The sequence below is a fragment of the Solanum pennellii genome, chromosome 1 (genome assembly GCF_001406875.1).
Source record: "Solanum pennellii chromosome 1, SPENNV200".
NCBI classification, from domain to species: domain Eukaryota; kingdom Viridiplantae; phylum Streptophyta; class Magnoliopsida; order Solanales; family Solanaceae; genus Solanum; species Solanum pennellii.
Window position 1 is genome coordinate 86848611 of NC_028637.1, and position 10320 is coordinate 86858930.

A 10320-nucleotide genomic window follows, 5' to 3' on the forward strand; every position below is an offset into this window, starting at 1 on the left:
GTGTACACATTATTATTTTGAGAAATTACAAGATGAGTCTCTATGAGACATTATTGTAGACCGTAATGTTATATGTTTTTATAGCTTATGAACCTAGTATGATAAGTTGCTAATGTAGTAGTATATGGAAGGAAGTATGTAGCTTAAAATTTATGTACAACCGTCATAACTCGCATTAGTAGTTTGTTATATTGTGGTATGTATGATGGACATTATAGAAGAGATCTATTGTATGCGCAACTAATTTTTGTTAAATATTAATGTTATATGGTTATTGGGCCAAGTGGGAGAATGTAAGAATTATTATTATTATTAATTATTTATTACTTATAGCCCAAGTTTACTTGTAACCCAAGTAATACCATAAATGGTATTTAATAAGGAATAGATCTCGTCCGTACATTGGTTAATTGATGGACGTACCAGATTAAATCATAACCTCTATAAATTGGTCTTCCCTCCACATATTCTCTACAATAATTTCATCACTGACGGTTGTGGTAACATAAAGTTAGGGCAAGGAGGTAGAAACCAATTTACAACTAACGATGTCTTCCTCATCAGGTATATACCCCTAACGATCTCTATATAAGATTATCGTATTCAAGATTCTGTTATTATGTATTTAAATATTTAATCTTACACAAACTTTTAAGTGTTACACAAGATCAACAGTAAAATAGTATGTCAAAGTGACAATTTTAAGATTTTAGTTTTTATGTCATGGTTTATTTATTTTGAAATTGATGTTCTCAAACTTGACTTCTTTTAGAAAACAAAATTGTCTGAGCTGTACTTTAGAAATATCTTTTGATCTAAAGGATTATTTCAACAAGGGAAAAGGGTCTGATATACCCCTCAACTTTGTCATTTGGAGCTGATATACCCCTCGTTATAAAAGTGGCTCATATATGCCCTTACCATTATACAAACGACTCACATATCCCCCTGCCGTTACAAAATGGCTCACATATACCCTTCATTTAACGGAAGTTAAAAAATTAGTTTTAAATTTATATTTATTACTTCTAATTTTTTTAAAAAAAATATTTAGGAGTATATATGATTCTTCTATCAAAGTTCAAGGTATATTTTAATTTTTTTCATACATAAATTATTTTTTGACTTCTTTTATTATAATTATTTGAGTTTCTTATTCTTATTTTGTTTTTTTCTTACATTTCTTAGTTTAAAGAAAAAAAAATTAAACTATTTTTTTGTGTATTGTAATTTAATTTCGTTTGAAGAAAAAATTTGGTCATCTACAACAAGTTTTACAAGAATATTAGTGAAACATAAATAAATTTGATTCAAAATAATAATTATAAATTAGTCATTGAAACAAAAAAAAGTCAAAAAAAATATGTTTGACCAGGATTAAATTTACTCATATAGGATTATATTATTTAGAGAAAAAAATAAAAATTTAGATTAAAATTATTTTTTTTTCATTTCCTTTAGAGGAAAAGGGTATATGTGAGCCATTTATTTACAAGTAGGGGTATATATGAGTCACTTTCATAACAAGGGGTATATCAACTCTAAATGATAAAGTTGAGGGGTATATCAGACCCTTTTCCCATTCAACAAGCCTAACTTGACCTAACTTTTTCTTTTAGAAAATATTGAGATTTTCTCAGACAATTAAACTACGCCTCATTTACAAACGAATTCTAATGTATATATTTTGTAGATAGGTATTTCCTTTTACATCATAAAGAACATTATTTTAATTAAATTACAACCAATCATGTATAGGACAACTTTTGGATAAGTTAGAGGACTAAAATATTCTTTTCTACTTTTTGCTTGTATTTATACTACAAAGCTTGTATTTATACATGTTACTGTACAAAAAGAAAATTATTTCAACTCTTTTGCTTGGTATAAAATTATAGATTTTTCATTTTTTGTGCGTCATTTTCAGTTTTAAAGGTTTTCTTGATCAACAAGATGAATTAAACTTATTAAATAGAATAAGTAGCAATGATGACTCAGGTAGACTGTGAAACATAACCTAAAAGAAATTAACTCTAGCCAGAAGCAATTATTATCTTATTAACAGATTCAAGCCGTGAAAACAATATCTTGCATAATAATAGATAAAAAATTGTATACATTAATAGACCCTTGCTATATAGTGAAAGTTTAAGTGCATCAAATAGCCAATATATCCAAATTTTTGTTTTTGATTTTCACCCGATCTGATGTTCGAAGTTTAATTGAAGCTTCGATTAAATTCGGAAACCGCAGAATCCATTCGAAAATGACACTTTTAATATATCCAAACTTTAATTATTTATCTAAGTAAACTAAAAAAAATGTTATCTTTAGTGATTTGTCCGATGTTTGAAGTTCACATTGAAGCTTCGATTAAATTCGAAGTGCATAATCCATTCGAGAATGACACTTTTAATATATCTAAACTTTAATTATTTATCTAAGTAAACTAAAAAAAATGTTATCTTTAGTGATTTGTCCGATGTTTGAAGTTCACATTGAAGCTTTGATTAAATTCGAAGTGCAGAATCCATTCGAGAATGACACGTTTAATATATCTAAACTTTAATTATTTATCTAAGTAAACTAAAAAAAATGTTATCTTTAGTGATTTGTCCGATGTTTGAAGTTCACATTGAAGCTTTGATTAAATTCGAAGTGCAGAATCCATTCGAGAATGACACGTTTAATATATCTAAACTTTAATTATTTATCTAAGTAAACTAAAAAAAATGTTATCTTTAGTGATTTGTGAGTGGATTGCAGTATCTTAGATTAGTCCTCATATTTAGAAATGCAATTAACGAACTTATTAGTGGCCAACAGCAAAACCTAAAAATTGACGTTAAAGCCGATGGCAGAGCACTTTGGAGTAGGGTGGGCATAATTTTTGGTTAATCTCAAATCTCAACTTTTAAGATTTTTTATTAAAAATTTTCAATTATGGATTCGATTTCGATTTTCATTCTTAAGATTTATGAATTTTGGATTGGATATTAGATTTAGTACTCTAAATATAGTGCATTACTCATATACTTTATGTGCAAAATACTAGTAATACATTTCATTTCGGCCATATTTATTATGGTATCAACTATCAAGTTCAATGTGAAATTTACTCATATTGAGTAAATAAATTAAAGCTTAATGCAAGAGTAGAAGGTTGTAATCAATCTTTGTTAGCTATAAAAAGTTATATATGTCAAGAAGTGAATTATTAGGAGAACTAAGGTTGTTAATTGTTATGTCATACATTCAAAACTCAAAAGGCAAAATCAAAAAATATCCAAATTAATTAATAAAAAATCGAACTTAAACAATCTAATCCAAATTTACTTTAATTATAATTTTTCCAATCTAAATATTTAAAATTAAAATTTTCATATCCGATCTGAACGGCTCAAACGCCCTACCCTACTTTGGAGAATCTTCTTAGCCTGAGGGTTTACAGTGATCTAGTGATTCTTTCTTTTGTGTTCATTCCATTATCTGAAAGTGGACAGACCAAACGAATGGTTAATAGTATTGATACATGCATCTAGAACACTAGTGACTTTGACAAGTCTGCCTATACCAAGCATCCACCAAAATAAGTACCTAAAAAAGTCACATTTGTAGACTCGGTGATCACTAGAGTCGTGTCATACTTATACTGGTAGTAGGTAACATGTACTGTAACACTCAACGCGCTCGCAAACAGGCTCAAACATAATTGTTAATGAAACAAAAGAGAGATACAGTTGTGGACCTGGTGATCACTAGAGTCATGTCACACTTGTACTGGTAGGAGGTAACAAGTACACAATGTAAAGCTCGAATATGATTGTTATTGAAAAACAGAGATACATTTTTGGTCTCTACATAAAGTTTCTTTGTTTTATGCTCAATCAAAGGTCATTAGTTTCCATCAATGTAGTCTCTTTGTGTGTTACTACATGACAAGTTTCTAATAGTTCTTCAAACATGCATAACAAAGTTTACTATTCAAGACAATGGTTTCATCCACACATTCTAATGTAAAATCTTTCATTTTCATTCATCTTCATAACTCGAAAAATCAAGAACCGGTTACACAATCAGAAACCATATGAGTTAATCATAAGTCATGGTGGAGACTAAGAGGAGGGCTTGAACTCAGCCATGGAAACTTCAACATATTTTGGAGGATAAAGTATATGTTAATCTGCTTATGTCATGACCTAAAACTATATTTTACAATATACTATATATCTTTCTACGCTTCTTCCATCTTATGTCATGACCTCTAGAGCCTCTCTGGTTTGTCCAAGTATGTTAAATACTGTTGCTGCAATGTGAGATGGTGTTAGGCCAGCTTCCGACAACTGATCAACAGGAGATCCATGGTCAATGTATCGATCAGGAAGAACTATTGGTCTCCACTGCACAAAATAAACAAGTGACAGTTTGAGTAATAACCAAATGCACACTACATATAAGGTATGAAATATCTTCGGGAGAGTTTTACCTTCAACTTTCCATCAAGAAGCCCATCTAAGGCCATAAACTGAACAACATGAGATCCAAAACCTCCAATTGATCCTTCTTCAACAGTGATTAGCACCTCGTGTGATTTTGCGAGGCTCCTTATGAGGGCATGGTCCAGTGGTTTGCAGAAACGTGCATCTGCAACTGTTACTTGTAAGCCGCGGGATTCTAGCACAATAGCAGCATCCAAACAGTTCTGCACTGCTGAGCCATATCCCAATAGGGCCACTCTCTCCCCCTCAATCAATATCCTACCTTTACCAACCTGAATATGTTTTTTTACACGAAAAGTCAAATGTCATCATCAATCAATCGTTTGATAGATATATCAGACAGCATGAAAGGCATGGTGGAAATTAAAAAGTACCTCAAGAGGAATTCCTTTGTTTCCAGCCGGAAGCTCTACACCAATCCCATTTCCTCTTGGGTATCTAAAACAACTTGGTCTGTCATCAATGGCGGCAGCAGTTGCTACCATGTGAAATAGCTCCGCTTCATCAGAAGGAGCCATTACAACCATGTTAGGAAGACATGCCATGTAAGTAACATCAAATGCACCACAATGTGTTGGACCATCTGCTCCAACAAGACCTGCTCTGTCCATTGCAAACCTCACGGGCAGCTTTTGCAAATCAACGTCATGCACTACCTGAATATAGAACCATCATGAACTCAGTTAAAGGGTTTTCTCGGCTGTAATATCATAACATTCACTTAAACTGCACTATATTCAACAAAATGAGAATAATTGGAGGCATTTTTGCTTGCCTGGTCATAAGCCCTCTGCATGAAAGACGAATAGATTGCACAGAAAGGTTTAATGCCTTCACAAGCCAATCCAGCAGCAAAGGTTACTGCATGTTGTTCTGCTATTCCAACATCAAAACACCTCGTCGGGAAGCGACGATGGAAAAGGTTCATTCCGGTCCCACCCCCCATGGCAGCATGGATTGCAACAATGTCTTTATCTGCTTCTGCTTCTGCAATTAAAGCCTCGGCAAAATATGTTGTATAGGACTGTGTCTTGGCACTGGCTTTGAATTGCTTTCCTGTTGCTGGATCAAACTTGGCAACTCCTGCAACCCATAAACAGATTTAATTTTGTGCTTTCTATAATAAACTAGAATGACCTTTGTGAAACACATAAGGAAAACAGAACAAACAGCAAGACGTTTCTCATGCACAACATCAGAAGTACAATGTCCAATGACTTCTCAAGAACATTCAGAATGTAAGATAGATTATAGAACCAAATCAAAAATATCATTTCGATATTAAGTATCCATTGAAACGTGCAAATGAGATACACACTTGAAGCACATGTATTGGTTTAAAGATTTCAAGCAGTCTAGTGGCGGTAACTGGATAAGTGATTGCTAACTGGATAAGTGATTGCTTACCATGATACTTATCTGCAGCTCTCTCAGCATATGGATAACCTCTGCCTTTCTCAGTGACAACATGGATCAGTACTGGACCTGTTGTTTTAGTACTTCTAACCTCTTTGAGAATAGCAATTAGATCATCAATGTTGTGACCATCCACGGGACCAATATAATAAAGTCCAAGTTCTTCAAACAATGTTGATCCAGAACCACTAATCATGCCACGAGCATATTCATCAACTTTTGCAGCAAGCTCATGCATAGGACCACCAATCTGCTTAGTAACTCCCTGCAACAATTTCAAACACATAAAATCCAATTCAGTTTCTTCACTCATAAAACCCTTATTCAAATCGTTCTATATGTATGCAAACCTTTGCGACTTCTCTTAGTTCTCTGAGAGGCCTATTAGACTGTAACCTGCTCAAAGCACTACTTAGAGCTCCAACAGGAGCAACTGGCCCATCCAGAGTAGCAGTAGGTAAAGAAACTTGTCTATTGTCGTTTAAGATAACAATCATGTCAGAGTCCAGGTAACCAGCATTATTCATGGCTTCATAAGCTTGACCTGCTGTCATGGCACCATCACCTATTACGGCAATAACATTGTTGTTTCTTCCTTTTAGATCTCTTCCAACAGCCATCCCTGATCATTCAAAGAAACCACTTTAATGTCTGAATAGCTAAATATCAGACTTTATACTTGCGAGTTATAATTAATGTACATTTATGATGGATTTATATCACCAGAAGAGCAAGACATATGCCAAGTTACATTACCTTGTATGGATGTAGGGACATCAATTCAAACAAAAACCCCGCATTCATATTGACAAATGAAACACCAAGATGGATTGAATTATCACTAATGTTCAAAGCTGATCCATGTTTAAGGGGGGAATCGATTCAAGTGTCACGAGTCATGTTTTGTATTGAACTCAGCACACAGAAGGGTGGAATAGATATATACCTAGGCCTGCTGAGATGGTGGTGGAACTGTGGCCGGTGCCAAAGCAATCATATTCACTCTCCGATCGCTTAGTAAATCCTGCAAGACCATCTGTCTGCCTTAATGTCGACATCTTGTCCCTTCTACCAGTCAAGATTTTGTGAGGATAAGACTGCAACATTCAAAACACATCATCAAAATGAGAATACTACTAACCCCACAAGTGAAATAAGTTAACCATATTAATCAGAAAACAAGATTATCACCTGATGACCAACATCCCAGAGAATCCTATCTTGGGGTGCATTGAAGACATAATGAAGAGCAACAGTCAGCTCAACAACACCAAGACTTGAGCCAAGGTGACCCCCAGTCTTTGATACATTGAAAATTGTATCTGACCTTAGTTCATCTGCTAGTTGTTTAAGTTCCTATATCAAAATTAATTTTGAAACTTTAAGCACATAATTTGTTGACTCATTTATCACGGAGACAATTAAGTGACATAAAAATTTTACCTTCAAAGAAAGATTTTTCATATGAATGGGATAGTTCACAGTGTCCAAAATAGGCGTTGGCGGTCTCTGTGTGTAGTATTCTCCAGATTCTGATAAGGAAGCCTGAACCACACGTGACCTTTTCTTGACCTTCATAATAAATCAATACAAAAACAAGCCATCAAACTCAGTATAATTTAATCTCAAACTGACAGTTAAATGCACTTAAAGTCAATAAATATATCATTTTTTTACAACTAGATACTGACAGCTTATAAAAAACATATCTTTTCAACTCCAATGAAGAAATTTACTTCCAACTACGCCAGGGAAGATCTAGAGCACAACTTACGAGTTCACGAGAACCCAATAACTTTCGTACATACATAGCAAAAAATAATCCAATTACTATTGTACACTAATTTAAGTCCAGCTATAAAAACCCCTAAACTTCAAATCTTGAATCCGCCTCGAGCGAATAAACTTAAATTGACTGAATCAATGACCACCATTTAGAAGAAAACCAAGAAACACTAGTACAACCAACTACACATGGAAAAATAGTTCAACTTGAACATGAGCATTTTACTCAAATTAAAAAAAAAAGAAGCTCAAACCTCATGAGTAAGCTTGTGTTGGAACAAAAACTGCAGATCTGTTCCATGAATCCATTCAGAGAAAAAAGGGGTTGCCTTAGAAGAATCTGAAACCACACCATTCCTGTTCAAAATCCCAGGAAATGCATAAGCACACAAAGCCATGATTAGTCAATTCAACTGTTTTTTTTTTTCCTTTGTTTCAATGAAAACCCACAAATTTATAAGTGGTTTCTTGATTCTTGAAAAAAAGGGGTTTACTTCAAGAAAATTCTAGTGGGGTGTGTTGGTGCTACTGTTACTAAAATGTTGTTTATGAAGATGTAATTGGAGGGTAAGTGAAAAAAAATGAATTATTTGATAAAAAGGATCAAATGGTGTTGATCCAATGTGGAGGAATGTAAAGGTACACTTGTATGAATATGTACATATATATATATATATATATTTATATAAGCATTGTATTTAGCTAGGAATATGAAACTCAAATCTTGAAAAAGGTGCACTACTTTCTATTGGGCCACGTCAGCAGAAATCACATTTAGATAGAAAGATATGATAATGGATTTATTTATTTATTTTTTGTTTATTGGGAAGGAAAGAAATGGAGGGTTGTGTCACCTTCCTTTTTCTTTTTTTTTTTCAAACAATCTTTTCCACCTTTAGATTTTAGCGTTCGTTTGATCAGAGATTTTAAATTTGAAATTTATATATATTTAGAAAATAAATTAAAGTTATGTAAGCGAAAGTATCGAAAAATAGTTTGATCCTAGTCTTGGAGACTCAGAAATATTTGAATGATAAATTTTATGATTAAATAAATATTTAAAATAATTTTTTAAAATTTATGATCAAATTTTCATTTGAACAAGAATTTAAAATTTAAAGTTGATATTTTAACATGCGTATTTAGAAAGAAAAAAAAAACTAAAGTTATGTAAGTGAAAGTACCTTAAAATGGTTTGACTCTAGTCTTTGAAATTATATAAAATATTTAAATATCAAACTTATGATCAAATAAATATTTTAAAAAATTTATGAGCAAAGATTTTTATTTGTTCAGAGATTTTAGAATTTAAAACTGGTATATATATATAGAAAAAATATTAAAGTTACGTGAGTAAGAGTATCCAAAATTGGTTTGATCATAGTTTTTGTAGACTCATAAATATTTGAATATCAAATTCTATTGTCAAATAAATATTTAAAGATAAATATTTAAAATTTATGACCAAATATTACATTTGATCATTAATTTTAAAACTTAAAATTGATATTTTAACATGCACATTTAGGGGGAAAAAAATAAAGTTATGCAAGTAAAGTACCAAAAAATGGTTTGACCCTAGTCTTTGGAATCTCATAAATTATTTGCATATCAAATTTTATGATTAAACAAATATTTAAAGATAATTTTTTAAAATTTAAAATTGGTATTTGAACTGCATATTTAGAGAAAAATATTGAAGTTATGCAAATTAAAGTACCTAAAATCGGTTTTATCTTTGGAAACTCAAAAAATATTTCAATAAATAAATATTTGAAGATAAAGTTTTTAATATTTTTTTTGAAATTTATGACCGAAGATTTTTTTATATAGTAAATTTTGAAATTTAAAGTTGATATTTGAAACATACATTTAATTTAGAAAAAAAGTTGAAATTCTGTATGTAAAAGTCCCAAAAAATGGTTTGACCTGATTTTTGGAAATTCAGAAAATATTTTAACATTAAATTTTATGGTCAAATAAATATTTAAAGATAAAATTTTAAAATTTTCTTTTAAATTTATGACCAAGGATTGGTCATATATTTTAAATTTAAAGTTGATATTTGAACATGCATCTGATTTAGAAAAAAAATGAAGTTAATTGATTTGATCTAATTTTGAAAGTTCAAAAATATTTAAATATCAAATTTTACAGTCAAACAAATATTTCAAGAGATAATTTTGAAATCTTCTTTTAAATTTATGAACAAAGATTCTCATCTAGTCATAGATTTGAAATTTAAAGTTAATATTTGAATATGCGTCTGATTTTTCTAAAAAATTTAATGGCATGTGAGTAAATGTCTTAATATTAATTTGACCTAATTTTTGAAAGCTTGGCAATATTTGAATATCAAAGTTTATTGTCAAATAAATATTAAAAATAAATTTTCCAATCTTCTTTTGATATTCAAAGATTAATCTAAATTTATGTTGTAAGATAGCTTAAAGCTCATTATAAAAAAAAAAAAAAAATTAGCACCCAATGGCAAGTGGTGTCACTTCCAATTGACTCCTACTCTTATCTTATCTTCCATAGTAGTATCACATTATCCTCCTTTGTATTTCCAAATCTTATTCCAAAATTATACTCCTTATTAAGCTATAAAATAATATTT

The 10320-nt window shown here is 31.1% G+C and overlaps 1 protein-coding gene across 1 annotated transcript; it reads right to left on the reverse strand.

Annotated features, from left to right (window-relative positions):
* Window positions 1–4013: 4013 nt before the first annotated feature.
* On the reverse strand, window positions 4014–8366 carry LOC107003373 (probable 1-deoxy-D-xylulose-5-phosphate synthase, chloroplastic). Its single transcript, XM_015201692.2, has 10 exons — window positions 7955–8366; window positions 7359–7487; window positions 7107–7271; window positions 6862–7012; window positions 6266–6537; window positions 5907–6180; window positions 5275–5582; window positions 4874–5155; window positions 4487–4771; window positions 4014–4400 (listed from the first exon to the last, which is right to left on the reverse strand). The coding sequence occupies exons 1-10, from the start codon at window positions 8096–8098 to the stop codon at window positions 4251–4253; spliced, it is 2160 nt and encodes a 719-aa protein (XP_015057178.1). The 5' UTR covers window positions 8099–8366; the 3' UTR covers window positions 4014–4250.
* Window positions 8367–10320: the final 1954 nt, after the last annotated feature.

Coding starts and splice junctions, on each gene's coding strand:
- LOC107003373 (XM_015201692.2), bottom strand. CDS start 8,098: ATGGCTTTGTGTGCTTATGCATTTCCTGGGATTTTGAACAGGAATGGT. Junction 6,538..6,861: donor CACCATCTCAGCAGGCCTAG/GTATATATCTAT, acceptor TTGAATGATCAG/GGATGGCTGTTGGAAGAGAT. Junction 4,772..4,873: donor ACAAAGGAATTCCTCTTGAG/GTACTTTTTAAT, acceptor AAACATATTCAG/GTTGGTAAAGGTAGGATATT.